The sequence below is a fragment of the Danio aesculapii genome, chromosome 16, assembly GCF_903798145.1.
Source record: "Danio aesculapii chromosome 16, fDanAes4.1, whole genome shotgun sequence".
Taxonomy (NCBI): Eukaryota; Metazoa; Chordata; class Actinopteri; order Cypriniformes; family Danionidae; genus Danio; species Danio aesculapii.
Genome location: NC_079450.1, coordinates 18291569 through 18319364, shown reverse-complemented (window position 1 = coordinate 18319364; position 27796 = coordinate 18291569). Strand labels below are relative to the sequence as shown.

Genomic DNA, 27796 nt, shown 5'->3' with positions numbered 1-27796 from the left:
GAATCCCCTCATCCTCCACCAGTGTGCAGCATCCACCTTGATGACATGGCAGAAGCCATATTGCGCCAGACTGCACTCCACTCACCAGCTGATTGGTGGAGTGATGAAGCCAATAATGATATAGGGATAGTTAGGAAGCCATGATGGACAGAGGTAAATTTGGCCAGGATGCCGGGGTTAAACCCCTACTCTTTTTCAAGGACCACAGAGAGTCAGACAGTGCTCACTGAACAGTATAGAGTCCCTATAAATATACTGAGGTGCTAGGACCCACACAGACCACAGGTTGAACGCCTGCTGCTGGTCTCACTAACTTCCAGCAGCAACCTAGCTTTTCCAAGTGGTCTTCCATCCTGGTACTGACCTGGAGCAGCCCTGCGTAGCTTCAGTGGGAGACCATGTGAGAGTTGCAGAGAGATAGCTGCCAGCGAAATTATATAAAAATGTTAAAGTGCTTGATGGCCGAGGTAAGATGACAAAGTTATATCCATACTAACCTTACTTTGCTGACTTTCATCAAATTTTAATTTTATTCTTGTAGCTCAAATACCAGACTATGGCACTAGCAAAACAAGGTTGTGGGTTCAATTCCAGGGGAAAGCAAGAACTGATAACAGCATTTGCTTTATACATAAATGTAAAGTTATTCTTGTGCATTGACTCGACAGGCCCCAACACCATTCACCAGTGAATGTGAAATCTGGAAAAACTAACCGGACATTGGCCTGACTGCTGACCACTGGCTTTGTGTGTCACAGGCCTAAGAGAAGCTGTCCATATATAAAGCCAGGTGTCTCCTCTACGGATGTGTCATTGAGGGAGGAAGGTGGCAGCAGGGGCTCTTAAGAGTTCTTTGATCCAAAATCCTGCTACAACGGCTGGCTTTCTTTTCTTCTAAGCTTGTGGCTTGTATAAAAAAAAGCAGCCTTGTCCCAATCTGTTCTTTAAGTAAAGCCAACACACCAGGTTTCCAAACAATGAATATGCTTTCACAGTGAAAGGTTAACTCAATCACCCACCATGGCAACAGCATGGGTCTGGAGACAGGGAGAGATGACAGCTTATATCATTTCGCTCCCAGTGAAACCCTCAGAAAATGAAGCGTGACAGGCTAGATTGGTCATAAAGCTCATTATTTAAGAGCTAACCGCCAATGAATGTGCCGGTTGTCACATCACGAGTTCCAAGCTGGTGATGGTTAACACATGTCCAACATCAAGCGGTGACACTCGCTACGAGAAAAAGGAATGCCTGTCGACTCCAGGGGTTAAAGTAGGGACATGAAATCCAAGCTCTTCAGCAGCCCCTGAGCAGTCCGTGAAGCATGCGGCACGGTGATGAACAATTACAGCCGAAAAAGAACAGGAAACCAATTAAGACACTGGGAGGTTTAGATATCGGTACATCCATTACGGTCCTGCAGACCTAGAGGTCTAGACGATGTCTGAAATGAAGCAGGCAGCTTGTGAGCCTTTACAGAAAAATCAATGGAAATTCCAAACAGTTCATTCTCAGCCAAACTGGTTTTAGGCGAGAATCAAATGATAAATTAACAGCTAAAACATACTGTGCTAGTTTACTCTAGTGAGGAAAGAAGCAGTGGATATTATTCCGCTGATTTGATTAAGGAGGGAACACATGTCACTCAAGCCAGAGTCAAAAGATTGACTCAAAACAAATAAGATCAAATGTTCTCTTAGGGGAGCTGACCCTCCAGACAAGCTAAACCAGAGACCAAGGTCAACCACGGCCTTGGTGCAATGAATGGGCCACACACACACAGACACTAATCTAATTTTATCCAGAAATTAAACTTTACAGAAACAAAGGGGAAAAGCCAGTATTTACACGTGCTTGCCACTAATATGAAAGAAAGCCTGAACTCAAACCAAAAATATACAAAACGCTGAAAGAAGTAATTATGCAAAAGAATGAGGTTGGCTGAACAAGCCACTCAAGCGTAAGTGCCTGACATGGCGGTTTACGCCAAGCTGCTTGACTCCCCTTGCTGCAGTCTCATTTTACACAGGCTTAAACCTGGTCCTCTGGGGTTGGGGGTGGAGGGTAAGGATCATTTTCACTTCGACCCTTTACATATACCGGCTCCTTGCAGTAGATTTATCCAATACCGATTTTAGGCCATTGGGATTGGGGCAACCGGTCTCACTCCAAGAGCGTTAGATTGTTAATTCATACAGTTTTGACCAGCTCTACAGTAGTTAAATTTAAATGAATTCACTGTTAAACATTTCCATATGAAGGCACAAAGAGATGCACATCATTTGAAGTCTCTGGAAGTAACCCCTGCTTCATAGCCTGGGGTAAAACCAATTCCCCTCACCCCACTAAAACAACCTCTCTCTTCACACTAAAGATAATGTTGGTAGTTAAATCATGAATAAATCAACTGTAAAGTGGATTATTGTGGATTGTAAGAGATCACAGTGATTTACAGATGACAAGATTGGAAACATCCATCCAGCTTAAAACTAAAATTGTCATCAGACGCAGGCAGACTATTCCAATCAAGGCCAATGAATGCAAAATTCAGAATTTATGTCTCTGAGGACATGAGGCATTTGCATGTCTCTTAAGTGCATGTCATAAAATCAGATTTCAAATACAGTCATTCTCACAGACATTTTTATATATAAAGCCATTTGTAGTTGTGGTCTTTTTTGGTCTATGCTGAGGGCAAAAACAGGAACACAAAAACCCTGCCATTTAAGGCCAACAACTGTAAACATAAAACTGGCATACTTTCATAAGGCTTCTGTGTATTGTACCAATGACATGCACTCGTAAACCAAAAATTCTCCAATCTTATACCCTCAAAAGAGACGTAATAACTCCTAGGTTCCACCTTTGAGCTACTAACCTGAACAGATAAACAGCAATCACAATTCAGTTTCCTAGTCCAGCATTACCTTTGTCGCCTTTGACAAGAAAATGGATTCAATTGCAACGAGACCGCCAAAAAAGAGCCAGGACTCCAAATCAATTCCAGACTATCTGCAACTGGAGATTTGGATAGAGCCTGATCACATTCCATGTTTCAACCTTGACTCCAGCCCTTCTCAGTTTTATACAGCTCAGAAAATGCGAGCAATTAGGTCATACAATGAAGCATGGAAACGTGTGAGAACTTGGGGAAAGCTGGTTTTTGATTGTCCGGAGTCGGCTATGTGGTTAGAAGAGAACAGATTTTGAAAGGCTACGAATATGTTTGCACATGAACACTAAAAAAGGACCTTCATCAAATGTGGTATATGATAGTGTTAGATTGCATCTGCAAACATGCAACCCTTTGCAATTTACAGGATGTCATAAATCCCCCAAGGTAGATGCAACCTGTTAGCAGATCTCCAGTTTGTAGTCAAGTGCTTTTTACTTGGTGCACAGAGGCCACAGCAGGAAAAAGAATGCAGGACAGATGCTCAAAGACTACTAGTTATGAAAGCTCATTAAACAGGCAGGAGGGCAACGCGGCCTCTCAGCTCTGCACTCCGTCACTGGAAGGCTAATAGGAACCAGGCAGAGGGAAACCAGTGACACCCGCCCAAACCTCCCTTTTCCATAGAGACTACTACTTTTCCACCAATGGAAAATCTTGGGGACTAAAACCATTGCGTGTCTTCTCTGGAAACCTACGATGCTGTATAAATACCATAAATAGAGCAATAAAAAAAGTGTAACCAGAGTTAAGTGTTAATAAAACACCTGCCGCATTCAGTCCAACGCAGACTGGAGAGTCTACGAGGAGTTCAGAAGATGCATCTTGTCAGTGGTAACTGATCAGTGTGGTACAATTAACACAAATATCCTAACTATTTACTTTAATCTGTTTAATTGCTACAATATTCCTTGTTGATTGCACTCCAAGTAAATTAATGCAGACAAACCTTACAACCTTCAAGTCTGCGTGAAATAGGGGTTGCAGTCGACTTTAATGCTCTGCCGTGATGCTTTTTGATTGACTGCGCAGATCACGTTTTTTGACCTACATGGCAGCTTTACACACTAAGGTGGTTCACTAAATGAAACTGCCCTCGGATTATTTAAAGTAACTTTTAAAATGTTATTTTTCTTATGTCAGCGTTAAAGGCTCATGTGAACTTTGAGTGAACTTTAAATCATCAAACAGACGTCATTTAGATAGCTCCATGCAAATACCCTAGATCATATGCTAGCCAATCACGTTTATGCAACCCTGGAAAAGTAATGTTATTGGCTGTCGCCCTTTGCAAAGCGTAAACGTGGACATATTTTGTGAATATACCGTGAAGCGCGCAGAAACCCTGAAGTACACAGCCGCATAGGTGTGACAAACTTCACAGCGTGTGTAAACATCCCCAGTGAAGATGTGCAGCGAGGAGATGTCTGATAACCAAGATGAGCCAGAAACCGTGAAAAACGCCCGACTTGAGCCGGATTTTGAGAAGTTTTCTAAAGTGCACCGTTATAACGGTAAAATATGCCTCTGAGCAAGTCTCTGGCAGTGTAATATGGCTTAAAGTTATAGCCTTTGTCTATCGTGCGTTATGTTATGAATAACTTCACATGAATCTGTGTGCTGAGCACGTATGCATTACTTCTACATTAAAATATGTTATTGTTACATTTTTACTAACTAGAACGTGCAGCCAGTAATCAATGTGTTGACTGCATTTACTTGGCAGTAAAATTAGCCTGGGTGCTAATGTTGCATTGTTAACGAAATGAACAAAGTTTTGACAGTGTTTTGCACTAATATTGCACTAATATTGGTAATGTTGCATTGTTTTTGCAATGTGTTATGAGCTGTCAAACAGCATGTCTATATATTTCCTGCAAATAAAATCACAAATTGTAGCATGTTGCAAAACATTTGCATCTTGTGTTTTATTGATGACGTCACCAGCAACTAGTCGATATCAACTCTACTTTGAAAAAAAGTCTGATAATTTCCTTCTGTGTTTGGAGTGGCAGTCCTTCTCTGTTGAGGTGAACTTGATGGCTTCCATAGCAACTGCATAGCAATATTCTTAACCATGCTCATCTTGCAATTAGTTTGCTATGAGGAAAAGATGTGCAAAATAAAGCTACTCAATATTAAATTTCAGTTGTCACCCACATACTGAAATAAAAGTCTCAGCAACTTTCAGTGCACGCAGACTTCGAGGTCTATGCGAAGATGTAACAAGATTCACCAAACGATAACAGAGTAAGGCCTTGATCACACTGAACGTGCTTTTAGGGTTGAGATGCACCATTTTTGAATGGTTTACTTATGGCTGTGAGCATTTTGTGTGCCGTTTAGGAGTGCATTGTCCCTCCCATTATAACCGTCTGCTGCGATAAACAAAAAAAGCCAATGTGGTGCACCTCGCGTTCTCAGAAAAGCATATTCAGTGTGATTGTTTCTTCATGGGTGTTTTGTTTTTTCTGAATGCTACCTTAATGTGCAAGTAGCAAAAACTCTCATTCAGAGGTGGAAACTGTCAGACATGCAACAACTTTAATCATAAAATAAACGAAAAACAAAAGTTTATCATGAGCTTGTTATTATGTAATTAGCCCCCATTGGGCTTGTGGCTCTCAGCACCTCCCACATTCATCACCGCTACCAAACAGACCAATTATAAAGCCAGCGATACATGTTGTTGCAACGTGTAGTTAATTTTTTTTGAAAGGTGTTCGTCAGCGTCAGCGAGGGCTATGCAACCACGCGATGGCTGTGCCAGACCATACAAACATGCACTTGACACGGAAGTATAAATCAGCCTTAAAGGGAGTATTCAGAGAAAAGTTTTTTGCACTACAGAAATGCAAGGGCTATCCTAAAAAAATTAGTTCTGAGCGTTTCAACTGCGAGCGCTTAGTACTGAGCATAAAATGCATGCAGCCGGCATAATAAAAACATACCGGTACTCTTACTGAAAATAACTGAATTAAAAAAAGCTCAGCTGCCATTTGTACAGCGCAAAAAATGCTTTGCGTGACACCCCAAATAATGCTTGGAATAGGAAAAAGAAGTAGTAAAAACTATTATATAAAGGTGAGGTGCAGCCATTAAGATCCTCTCGAGGGCCAATATATAGACCCTTTAGACATGCTTGAAAACAGATGGGTGGATGTGCCTGGGATGTCTGGTTCTGAATGCGTGTCTCCATGTGTGAGATTGAGGTGCTGGCAGCCGGTCTCTGGACATGCTTCCTCCAGCACACTGGGTAATAAAAACTTATCAGAGAGTGGAGTGGGAATGGAAGAGAGGAAACAGGAAGCATTCCCACATTGTGGACACATTTTCAGACCTGCTACCTTTTTTTTTTCTTTCTTTGTCAATTCTGATCCCTGTCAAATCCTCTGTCAACTTTAAATGCTATTGCAATGTTTGTTTACATGAGCCAGTAAAATAATGTTGTACTATATTGAAATACAATTACGTACCCTATACTGATGCACTGGTGAATTCGGCAGAAGGTCTCGAAGATGAACAGACGGGCATTTTCAATGAAGTCCTCGAGGCATGCCACAAGGAAAAAGTCGTTCACCAGCACCTTTAAAAAAATGTTAAGGAAATATCAGGCACAGAACTCATTTTAATTAATCTAGTATAGCTCTTGGGGAAAAAAACATTAAGGTATAGAAAAATGGCTTAAAATTTTAAATGTGTGTAGGTAAAATATGTTTTAATAAAATTTATGCCTTTAAAATAAAATCAGAAAATGCTGGACTTTAAGCAGCCATTCTTCAAACCTTCAGTGTCACATAATCCTTAAATCATAAGATGCGATCGTGATTAGTTTTGATGCAAAATTCACGCAAAGACAGTTTAAGGAATTTTATAAAATAATGTGTAATACCGATTTAGACTTTTGAACTGATAACACAAAAATATAAGCACACATTACTAAAAAACAATAAACATGCGTTTACATTTTGAGATCAAAAGTGGAGATTTTTCCTCTCATAATAGTTCTTTTGTCAACCTAAAAAAAAAAAGTGTGTGTATGTATGTATGTATGTATGTATGTATGTATGTATGTATGTATATATATATATATATATAGAGAGAGAGAGAGAGAGAGAGAGAGAGAGAGAGAGAGAGAGAGAGAGAGAAAGAGAGAGAGAGAGAGAGAGAGATAGATATAAATAAACACACACACACACACACACACACCAATTGTTGCATGCTTTAAGAACAGCATTCAATCCAAACGTTTGTTGAAACATGGAAAAGTCTGCGGTTTAACTGGACAATGAGCAGAACAGGAAGTTTATATAAACTCAGAACTGAAATAAAAACAGCTCCACTTCATCCGAGGTCTCTGTAATAGCACCTGGTTGGGGAATTACAGAATGGGAAAAAAGCCAAAAGCCAGACAAATTAAAACAGAATTATAACTAATCTATGGAAATTTATTCATAGCTGCTTATATTCATAGAGGCCTATAGCTAACACATCTATAAGAAAACATTTAATACTATCCTCATAGGAGCAAAGCAGTATCTGGAAGCAAAAAAAAGAGAAAAAAAATCCGGGGTCATTCTCAGCCCTCTAAACTAACCGCAGATCTTGGAATTCCACATTCCCCACATGAAAAAGGGCAGGAACAGAGCCAGCCACCGAATTCACCGCAATGGCTGTGACTTATCGCCGCTTGTCTTGCCCATTGCCGCAGGGTCCACCGGGCTGCGCGGTGGAACCAATTTACAGTGCCACCGCTTTCAAACATCCTAACAACCATCTACTATCAATCTCAGATGCACAGAGCAGAACACAGTAACCTGCTTTACCTTGCAGTCCAAACGCAAATAGTGCATTCCACAAAGCTGAAGACATGTGCGAGCCCCCGCTGTCCTGCACGGTTCACAGGCAGTCCTCCGTCCCGCATCTTTGCTCACAGCCCCCGCTTTGTTTGCTTAGCTTTTGAGAGCTACTATCTCCCGAGGTTCTGCTTGAAGAAATCCCAACTACATGGCCATGGCCCTATCAGCCAACACACATTTCATCATTGACAATGTCTTATCTTAAGCTGATAACAGTTGGCTTAAGTGCTATAATTACTGTTGAGGTTTTTGAGTAACAGGGGAAGAGAACAAGGGTTCGACAATAAAAAAAAAAAAAAGGGTCAATTTTTGCTTCACTTTCAGCAATCTAAAAATGCAGCTTTTTTTTTTTTTTGGTCTTCAAACAGATTGAAAACAGGGCTATATTAGGTTGAGTCTATGTTTTATGCATAGCATAGACATTCTGAACCCAAACCATTGTGCAAATGGCCCCTCTCCGCAGAGATGGATCAACTGAAGGAGGAAAAAATGATAAAAGCTGACTGGATAAGCATGATAAGGTAATCACAATGCAAAGTAAGCAATGTGATGATCTGCAGCTTGAAGAAAATCCCAGAACACTTATGCGGTCAGTCTCTACGGATCCAGGACTGTGTCCAGTTGGACTGAATTGCAGGCCTGCAGAACTTCTGGAGCCATGGGTGCTGATGATGTGCTAAAAAATTGCTTTTAGCAATAGCAATGCATATGGCTTACTTCGGTCTATTTCAGCATGACTGTTTTAAATAATTAACACTTTATTTAGTGTTCAGTCAAATGTGAATACCAAGACTTTTGCTGAATAAATTACATTTTAAAATGCAGAATTTATCACAAGATCAAGCAAACTCTGCAAAATTTTGCAGATCTCTTTTTGAAATGCCGTGGATTTCCCGCAAATTCAAATTCAGGGTCTAGACGCTTTCTATGATGTCATCACGGCAAGAATTCACTCAAAACAAAGTAAATACATACATACATACATACATACATATATATAGTATAGAATTTTTTTTTATAAGTTAGAATTTTTAGCCCTCCTGAAATACTCCTTAAATTAAAATCAGCTTTTATTATTTGATAAATTTCCATTGAATTTTCTCCTTAAGAAAAAAATACTATAGGAAATACTGTGAAAAAATATTTGCTGTGTTAAACATCATTTGGGAAATATTTGAAAAAAAATTACAGTAGGGCTAATATTTTTTACTTTAACTGTATGTAAAAAACAGCCCTTTTTTACTGGGATGCCCTTCCTGAGGACTGCCACAGCAAGGACTCAGTGGATTTTACACAATTTATACAGATATATGGATACAAGTTTTTTTTTTTTTTTTTTTTTTTAAACACAGTATTCTTTAAACTTACTTTATTATTATTTTATTTGTGCTGGGTCTAGGAGTAATAAATATATGTAATAAAGACTTTTGTCAACAAATCAACTTAAGAACATCTGCAAATATTGCAGCAAACTTTAAGAAAAGGTGCTGCAAAATCAGTCATTTTAGACCAAAAAATTCTGAAGTGCTGCGAAATCCTGGAGGGACTGTTCAAACCACTAAAATTTACCCAGCAAGCCACATTTAATACAGTTAATAAAACATAATAAAATCATAAAAAACAATTGAAGACTAATAAACAAAAATGTAAAAAGTGATCCTGCATTAAATACATTTTGACAGTCACAGCATTCATACGAGTCTCATAAATTTACTTAAAATAGTGAAAAATCCAGCAGCGGTCAAATGTAAAAACACACATTAATTAAAAAAATAAAGAAGACTTTAGAATCCCAGAGGGGCCAAGAATTATTAAACTTCTTTCTTTCAAATCTTGTTTTCTTTCTAAATAAAAGTAGCAATCCCTACTCTAGAAAAGTGTTAATATCCTTTCTACCCACTTAAAACTTACTCAGTTGGCTCATATCATTTATTTGTTCTTTTACAAGCACTTAAGAGCCAAACGCTTAATGTAATGGACTTGTCTGAAGATGAGAGGATGTTTGTTTTTGCAGTTGAGAGCAGACGCTCAGATGGCTCGCGAGACTTCAGCAGGAAAAGCCTTGGGCTGTTGCAGACGCGCAGCTCTGCTTTTCGAAGTCACTGCTCAATCAGATTGTAAATTTGTGAGCATTTAGAGCTGACATACATCTGAGCCTAGCCAGTTATACTTGCATAGTTTACGCTTATTTTTGCATCTTGTGATCTCGATAATGCCTCGGGCTTCCATAATCAGGGTCAGGACTAATTAGTGGCCATTTACACAGACTATTGCTGTAGAAAACCCCTGGTTCTGGAGGTCCAGTAGCTGGAGGGCTCTCTCGAGATCTCACAGATGCAGGTGTGCTAATTACTGCTAGCTACACAAAGCCTGGCCTCCAAGCATGCAAAGTGTAATGGAGATCTCCCTAAAGACTCGACTGGACCTGCAGAGACCCCTGCGAAAAAAAAACCCCCGAATCCTAGTGATTTGGGCCTCGTTTTCTTCTCTGCTTCGTGACGATAAACGTCCAGAATGAAAAACAGCTGGCCTGATCAACTGGGCACTCTCACAGGAGTAAATGTTTATAAATCATGTTAGCGTTTTAGGAAGGTTCCCATTTCAACGTTGACTTGAGTCTTTTTTTATGTCGCTATAAAAAGCCTGGTATTTAACATACGAGGTGCTTGTTACTAAACAAAAGCGAATTGTTTTATTTTGGGCAGTGGATGGGCAGCGCAACTAGTCTTTGAATTCATCATAATTTAGAGAATAGGAATGAGCTCCGACATAAGTGCACACTAGGCTAAAGGCACTCAAGCTAATTACGCTTGGGATGAATCCTTGTAATGTAGAGTGTTTACTGCGACCAAGAATGCGCCTTAAGGCCATTTCTGGCTTTTATCACACTGAGACTTTCTTACTCAAAGTAAGATTTTTTGCCATTTAAGATTTGGCACGTTTTTGTGAGGCAGCTTACCAAATGCTTTTAGGTCGAAATGTAATGTTTTCCAGGGTCAGGATGGCGAACAAATCTTGGTGTTGTGCCAAAAATGTCTGCAATCGCATGGTAGCAAAAGTCATTTGCACTATTCCTACAGCAGTTAAATGATAAATCCAATTTATTGCATAGAGAAAGAGCCTCTTAAATTAACAAAACACATTAATAATACACACTCAGAATTTAGTGTTTTGTACCAGCACATCTAAAAATCCCCAACGGAAAATTAAAATGGTCACTTTTACTTCTTTCAAAAAGTACAGACTACGTGAAAAAACTAAATTGAATTTGTTGAGGGGAAAATTGAAGCTTTTAAGATTAAAAATAATGCAAAAGCATTATCATTTGAGTGAAACTTTTCAAGAAATTGGTCTGATTCATTCATGATTCTGGAGTTCAAATCACCAACTCCGCTATTATTATACAACTAGAATAGGTAATACACAACAAAATCTTGCCAACCATCATTTTGTCATCCAATTTCAGAGCAATATTGAATTCCGGAATAAATCTTTTAAGTCAGATTATTTCAATAAATTGGTCAAGGATTCATTCATCATGACGATTTGATTCTTGACTTTAAGCCACTAATTCCAAGGACTCACAGTAAAAATGTACATTGTGCAACATAGCAGAACATCTACCATTCTTGTCATCCAATCCAAAAAATAAAAAAATTAAAAATTAAATTCCTGAACAAATCTTTCATGTCAGATGTTTTCAATACATAGATTCATTCATCTGGACATCTTGATTTTTGATTTCAAGCCACTGATTCCAAGAGCTTACAGTAAAAATTTACATGCGATATAGCACAAAATCTTGTCTAAATTCCACCCTTCATGTCATCCAATTTCATGAAAAGCACAGTAATTTTTAATTCATGAACAAATCTTTTTAAGTTGGATCTTTTTAACAATTTGGTCTGAAAGATTCGTTCATGATTCAGATCTGAATCTAGAGTTCAATCACGAACAGCTCACTAGGGTATTGTCAAGATTAAAGACACAAATTACAATTTTCCTAACATGACACTGTTGTATGACTTAAAAAGACATGGAATATAACTCAAGTTATACAGACGACTTTTTATGGTGATTATTAAAGCCTGGAAGCTCTGTTATGCCCACAAAATATTCCTAATTTTCAATTTTGAGGTGGGATTTTCCTTTGAAACAGTTTACTACTCTATTACATTGTGTTTTGTTGTGTCCGGGGCTGTGTTGCCACTAAAAGTCAGCAGTTTGACTGTAAAAACAGAAGGAATGACACAGCAGGGGCAAGGGTGAAAACTGATGAAGTGACCATTATGGAAGGCCATTTATAAACGGGAACAAAAATACAGATCACTGGCTCGTCTGCACCACAGAAAGCTCTTTCCAGTGCGTGTGTCCGCCTCTGCACACCAAAAGCACTTCTTGTTAACCATCCCACTGATCTGACAATTACCGGCTATCATAAAAACATGACAAATGGTGAGTCAGAGGCTCTTTTCAGGGGCCCGTTTCCACAGCTGCCCATGACACCGCGCTACACATCCAAAGCGGGAGCTCCAAGACCCCTTTTAGGGCCCAAAACAGAAGGCTGTTTTGTGGCTGCTGAAAAAAAAAAAGTCCATCAACCATCACTAGTACTAGGGAGATTCAGACTCCAGGATTTCACAAAAAATAAATAAAAAATGTGATCTGTGCGAGTAAAACAGCTGATTTTGTGGTGAGTTTTCGCAAATTTTACAGCATTTCTTTTGTTTTGCAATTCACAAATTTAAACATCTAATTCTTTCTTCATGTGTGGACCTCGAGAACCACTCATCACTGTAATGTGTGTGTGTGTGTGTGTGTGTGTGTATGTGTGTGTATGTGTGTGTATGTGTATGTATGCATGTATGTATGTATGTACGCATGTATGTATATATATATATATATAAATAAATAAATAAATAAATAAAAAAAGACTTAGATTTTCCCCTTAAAGCTGCTGTATAATACAATATTTAAAAATTAAACCCATTGTTTGAATATAAATGCTAAGCTGTCAATGATGTTTGATGACTATTTGAAAATGTTGATAAAAATGATGGAAAGCATGTGCACTTGTGTGTATATAGAAGCTTAGCGATTCATCCAGTTCATGTAGCCTAGTTCAAACAGCCTTTGAATGCACAGTTCTATAATGTCAAACAACTCAGATCACATACTGTGTATGGACAATAGGGTATTTAAGTATTTATTTTCAGCTCTGGGCTCACCTTTGGAGCACTTTAGCCAATAGCAAAGCGACCACTGGGGAGGTGGGGATAGAGATAGCAAGGCCTCATCTGATTGGTCAATATTATAAAAAAACCACCAATGCATTAAATAAATGTAATTACACATGTCTGTGATACAGTATTTACAGCACTGCCAATAGGTTTAAAATATACTTACATTGGTAGCCGGACAGAAACACATCCCTTACCCACAGCACATAAATGGTCTCTCTCTCTCTAAGGTTGCTTTATTGGCATGACATTTACACTCTCAGAAATAAAGGTACGAGAGCTGTCACTATGGTGGTACCTTTTCATAAGGTACATATTTGTACCTAAAAGGTCCATATTAATTCCTCAGAGATACATATTAGTGTAAGTACAAAAATTGTACCTCTTACATGTTTTAGATACCAATGTATACTTTTGAGGAACCAAGACCCTTTAAGTACAAATGTGTACCTCATGAAAAGGTACCACTCTGGTGACGGCTCTCATCCCCGTATTTGTGATTGTGTAGTACAGTATTGCCAAAGTATTTTAGATATGTATAAAATATGTAATATATTAACATCATTAAATTAATAAAATATACAGCAAATGAAATATAAATAACAGAAAAAGGAATAAAAATAGACATTACTACTAAAAATTATAATAAAAAATAAAATAAAAATATAGATTTTTAAATAAGGCGAATTGGTTGATTAACCATTTTAATGGTGCACAAATATTTTGCAGCCAATATATTTTGTTCTTTATTTGTGAGTATACAGTAAAGTTTATCTGAGTCGGTTTTTAAATGATTAATTATTTAATGTTTCTCTCGTGGCTGTGCACACACAGCTGCAAAAAGATAATGAAAAAATGCAAACAAATAACGGCAACTTTAAAAAGCGAATGCTGCAAAAAACACACACAAATTTGCAAATTCATTAATTCTTTATAAATGTTTTGACCTCGAGAACAATTGATCGTTGTAATGTATATAAAGAAAACACTCAGAAAATCTAGAGTTTACCATAAAAACCTGCTGTAGAATACATAAAAATTAAACCAATTGTTTGAAATGTCTATGATACGTGTATAGCATATACTATTATCGCAATAATTATAATTGTGCAATATATTGTGCAGCCATAATTGTCAACTCAAGACATTGCAAACCTGATGAGCACATTCAATTAGCAAATTCTATAATTTTTTGGAATGTAAAACAATTCAGATGGCACTCTGTGGTGTTATGGGAAATTGAACAGTGTCCTGACTGCCCAAAATATTTAAGAAATCTGCTATATTTAAAGAAAAAAAACTGCAAACTTCACAAAATATTGCTTGACTTTGCATTAAATTCAGTGATTGCAAAATTGCGAAACACTAGAGCATCTGTCAGAGGACACTTCTGATCGACCAGAGGTCAGACACTCTCTGTGTGATGACTTCACAACTCATCATCAGGGAAAATCAAGGCATCATCTGCGTAAATTACCACGTTAAAGGCTTTTTGTGGCTGGACAAAAAGTGAAGGATGAGCTCAACGTCTTGGGAGAAGGATAGCCTCTTCAAACGCTTTGGCTAATGGAACCTGTTATGTTATGAATCTTACCCTTTTGGAAAAAACAGTAACATGACTGAAGAAGATACAATCAATCTGCAAAAGTCCCTATAAAGTGCAGGGTGTGCCGTGCTTTTAAGGACACGCTGAGAAACAAGCTTATAAAAAGGTAACAGGGAAAAGACAGCTGGATCTTACCGCCTCACACTCTCGCAGCTTCTTCTGAGCGCTGTCAAAGTCGAAGTTCACATACAGACACTCCACAAACTCTGTGATGGGGTCTTTGTAGGTGTATGACTCCTAAAAAAAGGGAAAAACAGAGAAATTAACATTTCAAAGGAAAATAATGTAAGAATTAAATTTGCTTCTAAATCAGCGGTCAAACTGGAGTGGGTTTCTCATAATGAATTTACTTGAGTGTTTTATTAGCAAATAAAATGTGATGTTACAAGCAGAACTGATATCGGCTGTTCAAGCACAGAGTTACTGCTTTCATCTTGTGGTTATAAACACGGCTGTCATCAAACAGTGGCATCTATTTCCCTAATTAGCGCAAGCTGACAGTTAATTTACTTATATAAAAACAAATATATGGCAGATTTAATGATTTTTATTTATATATAGTGAAACTGTCCTAAAGAAGGCTTTGAAAAGTCATATGGACTACTTTTATGGCACTCTATATGTTTTGGTTTTTAACATATTTTAATCAAGAACTGGAAATGCAATGGGGAACTGCTAAACAGAAACACCAGGAATGAAATTAAATAAAATTAAATTCCCTTTAAAATTATGTCTGGAAAACTTCAAACTAACAAACAAAACGTTGTTCATTCAGTGCACATTTACTAAAGAAATCTTGATGGCTTCTTAAGTAGTAACAACTGGCTTGCAAATGTTGTACTTTGCACTAATTTACTTAAAAATATTCATATAAATAAATAAATAAATAAATAAATAAATAAATAAATAAATAAATAAAATAAATAAAGTGCAACCGGTAGTATGGAGAAGAAATTGTAAAATTTAGAACTAAAATTGGAATGCTAAATAAACATTAAGATAATAATAATAATAATAATAATAATAATAGGAATGGGAGATGAGACTCTAATTGGTTTAATGCACATTTTACTTATAACACACCGAAATCGTTAAAATAGAGCCCAAAGTTTTTCAACTTTGCACTAATTGACTTAAAATATTATGATGATGATGATGATTATGATAATAATAATAATAACAACAACAATAACAACAACAACTAATTAAAAAAAATTAAATAAATATAATAAACCAAAATCTAATGAAATAAATAAAATAAATATTTCTTTAAAATTGTGTTTGAAAAACTGGCTAAATAAAGAAACGAACAAACAAAAAGTTAAATTTCAACTGGTAACAGCTAATTTACTCATAATATTCTATTGTAAAATAAATGGTTCAAACTAAATGTTTCAGAAGTCATTTTGTCTATTTAACTTTCTTTATATTCTGTTAAATATATTATTTTATTTACCATAATCACAAAAAGCTGGATATCATTGCTTTCAAACAAAATTTATGCAAATAACATAACAATAATATAATTTAACAGTTTTAAATACAGACTGCATAAATAACACCCAAGCTCTGTCTAGCATGCCTATCATAAAGAGCCATGAGCTGAAAAACACGTCTCATTTGGATACGTGATAGTCTTTGGGTCTTCCCTCCATCTGAATGCCACAGATGCTTGAGTAACCATGAGAAGACACACTCGTGCAGAGAGAACGGTGAGCACCTCAGGACACATGTTTAAGTGATTACGCAAAGGCTGCGGGACGCGCTTATTTGGATTTCAGTGCCATTGATCTCTGAAGAAGCTACTGTTGTTGGACACGCAGACATCAGAACACTACAATCAGACCGTCCAGCACCATTCATCAAATCTAATGGCTTCAAGAAGGAGGAACACAGATAAACGAGCCTTTTATTTGCAAGCCAATGTACACGGCCCGTTCATTCATTTCCACAGACACTGCAAAGTAGAACTTGTGCTCGATGTGTTGAATTATGATCAAAATATGGGCTTATTTATAACATGGAGAGGGAATAAATTTGGAGATGCGGGGTGATGGATAACCTGCCATTTCTCAGTGCATGCAAAGACTAAAAACTAAATTATAAAAAAATAAATATGACTGACATGCTAAAATACTTGATTTAGATTTTGTGTTATGTCCACATGCCTTCTTTTTAATTTCACTTTTTGTGTGTGTCGTGTATGAGCAAATGAGTCATGGTTTCATAGTGTTATATTGCAATTAGTTTTTATTATAGGTGGGCCTAGATTAATTTTTAAAATCTAGATTAATCTCGCAATTAATCTAAATTAAAATGGCTCATTTGAATTCTGCTGAAGGCATTCAAAATATGTGTGCTAGCCAAATAATAAATCTTTGAGAAAGGGTTTCTCAAGCCAGGTGTCACATTAGACTAGGGGCTCATCTCCTATTTCCAAAATGCATCACAAACCGCTTGAGAAACTGATCTACTATGATAATTGGTGATGAAAATAAATTATGTTCAATAAGATGTACTTGTGTTTACTAACGGTTTATTCAGTTAAACATGAATGTTGAACTACAGGCCTACATAAGCTCCAAACACAGATTTCATACTTGCTTTTGATGTACATACAAAAAAAGCTGCTTCTCAATGCCAAGTTCACAGAGCCCTGACGGTGTGTCAAACATCAAGTATGTTTACAAGGGCAACGATACTTTAATATGAATACTCTGATTAAGAGTCTACCACGTAAACAGAGATTTTTGATTACCATAATGCGACTAAAGTCATAACTGAACTAAACAGAAATGGAATTAAGACATGTGGAGTATGCAGATATTACTGGCATTATTGAAGTAAACACTGCAATCATACTATTACCATCATGTAGGACTTTTTGCCATAATTTCCGACAAGATCTACACAGGCGGCTGTCAGTATAGGACCACGTGCGCGCGCACACACACACACAAACACACACACACACACACACACACACACACACACACACACACACCGAAATGCGGAAGTTTTTTTCTTTCCGTTTGGTGAACATTATTGCATTCTATAACACTCTCACCAGTCCTTGCTCCTTACGTGCGTCTAATACCCTAGTTTGTCACGACGGCATGAAAGAAATGTTGATGAGTTAGTGAAACTGCCGAACTGCAGCTAAAGTCAGGCATCCTGTTGATTTGACTCAGAAGGGCACTTTTTTGTCAGACGGTTCACCGGTCAGGTATACATCCGCGCTAAAATATCAAGGTGAAGAATAGACCCAGCTCCCAACCCAACTTTGAGAATAGATCAACGGCGATATTTATTTTAATCGCACAGTAAGATGACGGCCCACCACTAGTTATTTCACATGACTTTTCAGAATTCAAAATTAAGGATTTACCAAATTGATCTCTGACCACACCAAAAAACAATTATTTCTTGGCCACAAATTTTAAATGCGTCAAAACAAGCTAAATATAGCTGTATACTACATTAACAAAATTTCTTTAAAAAAACAAAGAAAAACTATTGACTTTTAAAAATAATTATTTTCAGTATCTAAAATATGCACAGTAATCTGTCCTCACTAAAGGTCTCTCAGATGACCAGTTAACTACACATAAATGGAGAGTTAATCTCATATTAAAGCAATATGGTTGTAAAAAAAAAAGATAATTAGACCATATTAACAAAAATAACCATAAGCAAAGTGGGTGAAAAACATACTGTGTGTGATAATGAAAAGAGGATCACACGCACACAGTTAAGGTCAATTAGTAATCTGTTCGAAGCGAAAGCAATCGATGCTGCTTACAAAAAGCCAAATTTGGAGCTCTTGAAAGCAGCAAGACTCTGGGTGCATTAGCATAACTTTTTGTCTGGTCTATTTGAAAGAGAACCGATCAGTTGCATTCCAGGCATGGTTGCGAGTGATCATATTTTCAATGTTAGGAGAGTTCACGCATAAAGGCGGACACACAAGTCTTCACATTGTTTTATATACATTGCTCAACAACATGGACCCCTCTAAATACTGTTGAATGAGTATTTATACGGTATAATTCTCCCCAAAATGTAATTTCTGTCTAAACGTAATGACATTCGTGGCCGGGAATTCACACATGAACTTGACGCACTGTTTGTTTACTACCGAAAGGAAACACGCGTGCACGCCAATGTCTACTTTAGTGAACAGAATCTGCATAGGCTGTGAATAACAGATAATAAAGTTGTAAATAACATTCAGTTTGTTGCACAGAGTGATCGTTTGGGAACCGCGAGTATGATTTGTATGTATGTTTGTGACAGCAGCCATGACATGAGCCGCACTCGACAGTGAATGTGAAAACGAAAGCTCGCATATAACTTAAATGATTGTATCGCATTTGAGTTATAATTATGTCAAGCATTTGATATGTTTTTTCTTACACAGCGAACCCAGAGTGCTGAGTGTATGAGAATACACTTGAGAATAACACTGTCAGCATAAGTAGTCTAGCCTATATAATGTTAAATATAAGGCAATCTGATAATGACGATTGTTTCCTTTTACCAGGAAAAAGAAAAGTCTAAATGTTGTCAATGACAAATGACAAGCACATTTCAAACATAATAATTCATCTTTAGAATTATGAATAGCTGTATTCTGATGCCATCACTTTACTGTGAAAATAACAACCAGGACTTTTAAAGTCTGTTTCAGTCCACCATTCCAAGTCTATATAAAATGTAACATTTTAAGCAACAGTAGACCTACACATAGGCCTAATATTATTATTGTTGTTTAACCATATGTGTGAGAAATAACAATAATAATAGACTACTCATATTAACCTTTATTTTACATCTATACAATCGTGAGAAAATTGTGACCTTTATTTTAAGCAAAAATGAAAAAAAGAAAAATTGTGATATATATATATTTCAGCCAGAATCATGCAGGCCTAATATGCTCCACCTAACAGTGAATACAAGTAAACTTCTTCATTTTTACATAATTTAATTTTTATTTTCTACTGTTCTTCAAACTGGCCCAAGAGAAGTGTCCATTTAATGTAGTCTTAAAATCAAGAACAAAAAAAAAAAGAAACCGTTTCTTCAGCAAATACCTTTCAATTTGATTATACTTTTAATCCACTGACTACCCTTTTACAAACATTTTAAAAATGTATAAAACATTATTTTATTTTACCTTATACAAATGCGTTATTTATTTGTATCTTTAAATTACAAAGTTAAATATAAATTATTTGAATTATTAAATACATTATTTATGCACCTAAATATTAATTAATATTTTAATATAATTAACATGTTTGATGTGGATGAATTTGTTTGTTTTTTAACGGTTTATTACTATACATTTTAGTAAAGATAAATTTTGAAAACATACTTTTTGGTGCATCACTTATAATGACTAGTAAAAAAATATTTATCTTTTAAAATTAAAATACATAAGTAAATTTTTATTCATATACATTATCAATCTATTGTGCATACCTACTTTACATTTTATTAAATGTTATATCATATAAAATAATTATCATATATAAAACAAACAAAATATGTTGTATAATAAATATATTATATTATATTATATAAATATAGAATATATAGAAATGCAGGACACAAATAAAGAAGCATAGTGGTGTCTGATACCTGCTGGATGACTTTCACCAGATCCTTCAGCACCTGCCTACGCTTGCGGACGTCCTTGTTAGTGATGACGGCTGTGGTCAGATAGCGCAGTATGTGTGGGCACATGGTCTGAATAGCATTGAGGTACCTGTAAACAAAACAACAACAACAACAGTAACGTATTTGAAGGACAGCTACCGTCCCAACATGGACGGAGTGTAATTCATTGTTATTGGACAATTGAAAAATTTAGCAATCAGTAGTGACTCTTGATTTTTTTTTTATTGGCCAATTCAATTAGTTTTTTTTAAACTGATTACTATTTAACAATTTGCACTGGTAATAAACATTCATTGTATAGAGATTAATGTAAAAAACAATAACAAAGCAGCCTCCCATATATATATATATATATATATATATATATATATATATATATATATATATATATATATATATATATATATATATATATATATATATATATATAAAATAAAAAAAACCTTCAATACTTAAATGCAAATACAAACAAAACAATCCACACATAACATGAAATTAACACAGATTCATTTGCTTCTATTCTAAGATTATGTTAAAATTTAGCCATCAGTAGTTGCAGACATCCTGACATTTCTTGGTAGATTCCAATTAGGGCTTCACGATATGGAAAAAATCTGATATTGCAATATTTTATTTTTCTGCAATAGGAATAATTTCACAAATGATTTTGAATAATATTTGTAATTCTTAGAGCAAGTAAAATACTGTTTTGTTTTCACTGTTAGTAGAAATAAGTCAAAATTAAGAGTTTTTCCTTAAAACTACCTAAATTATCTGCCAGTGGGGTAAGTCAAATATTCTTGTTTTCACTTTGAAATGTAGATATTTAAACTAGAAACAAGACAAAACTTCACTTTTGCATAAAACATATAAATTCCATATAAATACAGTAATTGAATACAATTCTGTAGCTCCTGGTCTACTATAATTCAGTCTCAACATTGCATATCTTTGCGATGTGACTATTGCGGACGTGCACATTGCGATATCGATGCTGAAATAATATATTGTGCAGCCCTAATTCCAATAATTTTTTTTTAAACTAGGAAAATTCACTTTTTTTTTATATTTAACCAATTTCTGCTGGTAATTAATATGCATTACACAGCAATTAACATAAAAAATACCATTTAAACTTTTCTGAAGTCAGTGGGTTCCCAGTTTAATAAAACCGTCAAACCTTAGTATGTTTTTTCCAAGCAGGAAAAATTTATGAATGAATGGGAAAACAACCCAATAATCCACACAAGAAAAATTTAACAGATGCACAAGTATACTGAATGAACCCCAAGTGTGAATTTACTCAAAAATTACATTTAACACAAAAAAACAGACATATCCTGATTTTTTCTGACTTTTTGAAACATGTTTAACTCCATGTGAGTTTGCCTAAACACAAGCTATACTGAAAACTTCCCAACTAATATAGTACTGCGTCTGTTGGTACACCTGTGGTGCATCTCTAGCCTCTGGTTTAACATCATTAACACACTTAAAACAAGTTCAGAACAGAAATTAACTGAATTATAAAATGTTAATCCTCCAAATGCTAAACTACGGCTTGAGGAACTGATATCTCTGCACTTGGAATGGACCAGATATCTTTTAAAAGCAACATTGGACAATTTCACAAGATTTGGGGCCCTTCTGTAACTTCATGAGGAATTCATCCTTCTTTCATCTTTATTTCTATAGTGCTTTTACAATGTAGATTGTGTCAATGCAGCTTAACATAGAAGTTCTAGTAGATTAAAACTGTGTCAGTCCAGTTTTCAGAGTTGAAGTTCAGTTTAGTTCACTGATTTTCACTGATGAAAATCCAAACACTGAAGAGCAAATCCATCGATGAGCAGCTAGGGAATTAGAATTCCTAAAGCAACGTATTGTAATTAAAAAGTAGTTTTGATTATCACTGTATTATATACTTGCAGGCTGCGTTGGGGTGCTCTTTTCATTTGTTTGTTCGTTTTTTTTATTTTATGCGCATATCAGTAAGCCTATTCAATGACCAAAAAAACTTATTTGACAAAGAAATCAACTGAATTTTCCATTTAGAGCAAAAAAAACAGACAATTCTGATTTCTGGCTGTTCATGTAATCCATCTCTACACTGTAAAATATTTGTAAATTAGCAGTTTTCCATATTTTGATTATCATGCCATCGATTCGGTTCAATTCGATATTTCGGTGCATTGACGATGCTTTCCATACACAGTGTTGTATTTTTGAGGGTGGCTATAACAAGCAGTCTGTATAAACACACGCACGCACGCACAGCACCACACTGTCTCTCATTCACACACACACACACAAACCTAGACAGCACCAAACAAACACACACACGCACACTCCCTTGCGACAGAGCGCGTATGAGAAAAATGACCATAGTACATAATAACCAGTTATGATTATTACTAAACCGATACCGAATTGTCCGCGTCTGCATCGCGGTGCACCAAAGAAACAATTAATTTTGACACCCCTATTATTTTTCCCATTTATTTATGCTTTTGAACTGCATTATTGGACCCAGATCTATCTTCCAACAACTTTTAACTTTGAAAAGTTTGACAAAGTAACTTTTATTTACATTTTTATTAGTTTAAAGTGATATATTGCCTGGGTTGGTGGTGTTGCATATATATTTTTATTAGAATAATATATTATTGTTCATTATTTTTTTAGGGGTTTTCGCCTTTATTGATAGGACAGTGGAGATTTACAGATAGGAAAGTGTGGGAAGCAGAGAGAGGGGAAGGATCGGCAAAGGACCTCGAGATGGGAAACGAACTCGGGTCGCCACGAGCACCTGCAATATGTCGACGCACTAACCATTAGTCTATTGGCGCCAACTACAGACTTATTTCTCTCTATATATTATTTCCTATGCATTATATGATTTCAACAAACTAAAATGTCAATAAGTCACTTTCTTAAACTGTAGAGTTGAATCAAAAGTCAATAGAGCACAGATCAAGGTCCCATAATAACTTGTGAATCACAAAATACAGAAACTGTTAATTAAGAGATATATCTGTAACAGGGTAGCCATCAGTTTCCTCATACTCAAATGGTAAACGTACAAATTCAGAGGGTGTTGAAAGCGCCTCTGTTTACTGCTCTCACCGTGGATGGAAGGGAAAAGGAAAAGCCCCCTTCTAGACACGGATCAGCAGCTACAGGCCTGCGGAGCAGTGAAACACTATCCACCAGGGACTTGTTTTTCAACCACAGGTCAACTAGCTGTGGGCTTCAGCGAGAATGAAAGCTACATAGCACTACTATTACACCCCAAGACAAAGTTCCCTCTCTACCAACCAGAGACGTGCAAGAGCTTTCTTATATTGACCCGCAAGAAGAAAAAACACCATACAACAGATGCCTTGTCATAGAGCTGAGAGCTCCTGTTAAAGTGCACTTAACATTTCGAGTCAATTTGGAGGACGTATCTGTATGAACATCTCCAAGCCCCCTCCTTGGTCCTCCCCATACGAGGACCAAATTAAATTTGGAGGAGGAAGCGGAGCTGCTCTACTTTGGCCAGGCCCTAAAGCTCCTCACAAATCCGCACGGGGAAACACATGTCATTTGAAGGGAAAGAAAGAAAGGAGGGCCGCCGGATGGTTTAATTAGCCCAAACAATTAAAGGGACAAGGGGGCCTGTGGCACTTGTGATGTAGGAGCTAAAAACGGCAGCGGGCTTCGGTGGCGTGTGATCCCAGTTGGCGCAGCCCTCGATCTCTCTTCCCTTTGTAGTCGTCTGACTCCACGGCAAACCACAACACTTCATGCTGTGTTCCTGATTAACTTACACCTACTCGCTCTCCCTGGGAGGCTCCGATGGCCAGACCGCTCACATGAGTCATGATGCCATATCTGGGATTCGCAGTGGAAAAAAAAAAGCACATTATCTAACTGAGGCCGACAGCTACAACCAAAGCCGTGATATGGCTTAATCGGTTGCTAAATGACTTTCGTGAGGATGAATGCAGTTCAATTTGAGTGCGTCACACTCTCCTCTGGGAGCTTTTTGGGATTGGACTGCAACTATAAACTACTTTGATAACAGATTAAGGGTCTTTAGGGCCACGGTCCAGCAGAGTTTAGTTTCCTCAACACTTGACTCAACACACCTGGAAGTTTCTTGTATACCTAGTAAGACACTAATTAGCTGGTTCAGATGCACTTAATTTGATAGAAGCTCAAATATGCAGGACAGCAGCCCTCCAGGAGCAGGACTAGTCACCTCTCGATTGAAGTATTTAGTGTATCGTTGAGCTATGTTTGAGTCTAGCTTGGGTCATGCCCCAAAGTTATGAATGTATTTCGAAAAACCTTGAACACAGTGGGGGGAATAAGTATTGAACACATCACCATTTTTCTCAGAAAACACATTTCTCTGACTTGAAATTTTCACCAGATGTTGGTAACAACCAAAGAAATCCATATATGCAAAGAAAATATTAGTTTACAAATTAAGTTATTTGTAGTAAAATGAAATTATGAAGTACTGAACACAAAGTTAGGTGCAGAAAGGCAGTGAAAGCTCAGAGAGCAGCTGAAATCTCTCAGTAGTTATTGAGAAACCCTCTGCCCTTCGTTATTGTAAATTAATATCAGCTGCTTCAGTCCAACATCTACATTACCAGGATGATGAAGATGAAACCAGGGTAGACATTTTTACAAGACAATGATCCAAATCACAGCCAAGGACACTCTCAAATGCTTTCAGAAAAAGAAAATCAAGCTGTGTAATGGCCAAACACCAGACATTGATATTCTCTAAATATAAATTTACAGGTAGTTGCATTGGAAAACAGCGTTGAAACAACAACTTCCTTCGGATACTACCATATTAAATTTTGCGAAAACAAATGGTGCAAGATAAAGTAGTTTTCTGTTAAAATGATCTAAATTAAGATTGCAATTAAAACAAGAAATATCAGCCAATCAGCTCAATGTATCTTGATTTACAGATGAATATTCAGATATTTACATTTGAAAATATTTTCCCTGCAGAAAATGCAATGTTAATGCTCTTTGAAATGTACATTTTCTGCCGTGATTTAAGGCCATAGAGGGCCAAAAATTGTGCAAGGGTGATTTTTAAAGCTTTTTAATACCTACAGAAACCATATGATTTTGTCAGTTGTGCTCGCCAAGGTAGCATTTACTGGATCAAATATATTTGTTTTCAAATATAAAAATGTTAAAGAACTCCGATACGTTTTAAGGGTTGTTATTTTTTGCTGTGGTTGTAAAGATTCATTTTCAGCATTCATTCCTCATTTTCCTCATCTTCATCATAAATTTTCAGTTTTGATGATACACTTTTGATTTAATATTCCTTTAATTTTTGTAATAGCAATAAAATTAATAGAAGCCAATTAAAAAGCATCCTTATGGACTGAAGCTGCTGATTAAAATTATACTTGATTTATTTTTGCAATCCTAATTTGGCAGGACTGAGAAAGTAAGGCTGAAAAAGTAGAAACAAAGCAAAGTAAGAAACGATGGTGCAGTTCCAATTTCATGATGCATCTGGAGGGAGGAGGGGAATTAGAGGTAAATCAAGTGAAACTCTGAGTCCACTCTGCGCGGTGCGGGATAGTGTTTCGACGGTATTAGTTTTCCTGCACCTACATCATAGGTCATCTTGTGACAATATTCTCTCTCGAACTGCCCTTGGACTTTGTTAGAGCGTATTATATGATAGCCTATCTTTGGTTTAGCTTTTCCCTGCTTTAAAAAAATATATGGGTTTAATGTTTTTGTTTTGGCCGTCTGTTGGACGGAACGACTACATCATGAACAATCTTCAGTCCGAGAGCACTGGATCATGCCCTGTCCTGAACGACGGCCAAACAACTCTGAAATGAACCTGAACGCCACAGGCCGATGTCAGCCTAATTGTCAACAAAGCTTCAGGAATAACAAAAAATAGAAGACGAGAAAACAAAAGGTCTTTTCACAAGGTCAAAAACAGACCATGATGCTGTTTTCCAACTAAAACATGACAATCAATGCATCTAAGCCTCCAAGAATGCAATGCTGTCGTGGTACATAAAACGCAGTGTATCTAACGCAGTAAATTACACTCGGATTCAGATTTATGAGGTCTGATTGCTCTTCGTGGCCGCAGCTCTGCAAATAAAAACTCAAGGCAAAAGAGGTGAGAGAACAACAACACGAAAACGAAAAATGAACAGCCCGCTGCCAGCATTGAAAGACCTCTGATCTGACGAGCCCAACCGCAAATTGCAAGTACCTATTTGGAGCGGTTTTAATGAAGCATAATGAGTGTTGTATAATGAGCACCTACGTCCAAAAGGGCTGCTGTTGAGCCAGCTGATTGTCTCAAACGCAGGTCAAACATTCAAGCTAGGTTCACAGCCACAGGTCACTGGCCCTAAAAACAGCGGTCACCAATAGAAGCAAAACACGCTTTTCCTACAAGCGTCGAGACAATAAGCCAATACAATCTGTCTTTTCACTCACTTTGGTCAGGTACTAATGCTAATTGTTGGTCTGGTCATCCTTAATTATCTGTGCTGGTGGAACCAGGGGGAAACAAAGTCTTAAATGCAGACTTGTAAATAGTATGCACGCATTAGTCTTCACAACAGCGCCCTATAATCGATGTCATGAAAAAGATGGAATGTAGAATTATTTTAGCATATCATGTTTCCTACTTTACACACCTGGTATAGGCTCACTTAAAAAGACCCTTCAAGCGAGAGCACATTTAACAATTAAACACTTAACAACTAATATTAAAGGTGCAGTAGGTGATCTGCCTAAATGCTAACCGGTTAGCATAGCATCTTTCAAATACAATCTCTCCCCTGTCGTCCAAAGCCATGCCTCCTGAAATCGCGAGCGCGCACATTAAAGATGACAGAGACCCACTAGATCAGGGGTCACCAAACTTGTTCCTGGAGGGCCGGTGTCCTGCAGATTTTAGCTCCAACTCTAATCAAACACACCTGAACAAACTAATCAAGGTCTTACTAGGTATACTTGAAACACCCAGGCAGGTGTTTTGAGGCAAGTTGGAGCTAAACCCTGGAGGGACACCGGCCCTCCAGGAACAAGTTTGGTGACCCCTGATCTAGTGGGTCTCTGATTGGTGACCCCTGCACTAGATCATGTCATTCGCCAGTTAGAAAACTCTATAGTACTTTATAATACTACAATTCTGAACAAAAAACTGTATTATATCTGACACATTTTCAGGCAAAACTTGTCATCAATTTCTAATCAGTCATGATTTTCAGAGTAGTCATGTCACAGATGTTTTCACACTGCACGACTATTTGGGCTAGCGTTTTGTCACTGCTTTGTTTACACTGCAGAACGGATCGGCGCCAAAAAATTTTACACTGCATGACTTTACAATGACTTGTTCTGCTCAAATGACACGTCAAACAGACACGGGACCTCCTGCCAAATT

The 27796-nt window shown here is 36.9% G+C and overlaps 1 protein-coding gene across 1 annotated transcript in view; it reads right to left on the bottom strand.

Annotated features, from left to right (window-relative positions):
• Positions 1–27796, bottom strand: part of eif3ea (eukaryotic translation initiation factor 3, subunit E, a) — a 67697-nt gene that overhangs the window by 5485 nt on the left and 34416 nt on the right. Inside the window, exons 8-10 of the mRNA XM_056475499.1 lie at positions 20305–20431; positions 14794–14895; positions 6430–6539 (exon numbers count right to left, since the gene is read on the bottom strand). Of these exons, the coding sequence (XP_056331474.1) occupies positions 6430–6539; positions 14794–14895; positions 20305–20431 (339 nt within the window). The remainder of the gene's footprint in view (positions 1–6429; positions 6540–14793; positions 14896–20304; positions 20432–27796) is intronic.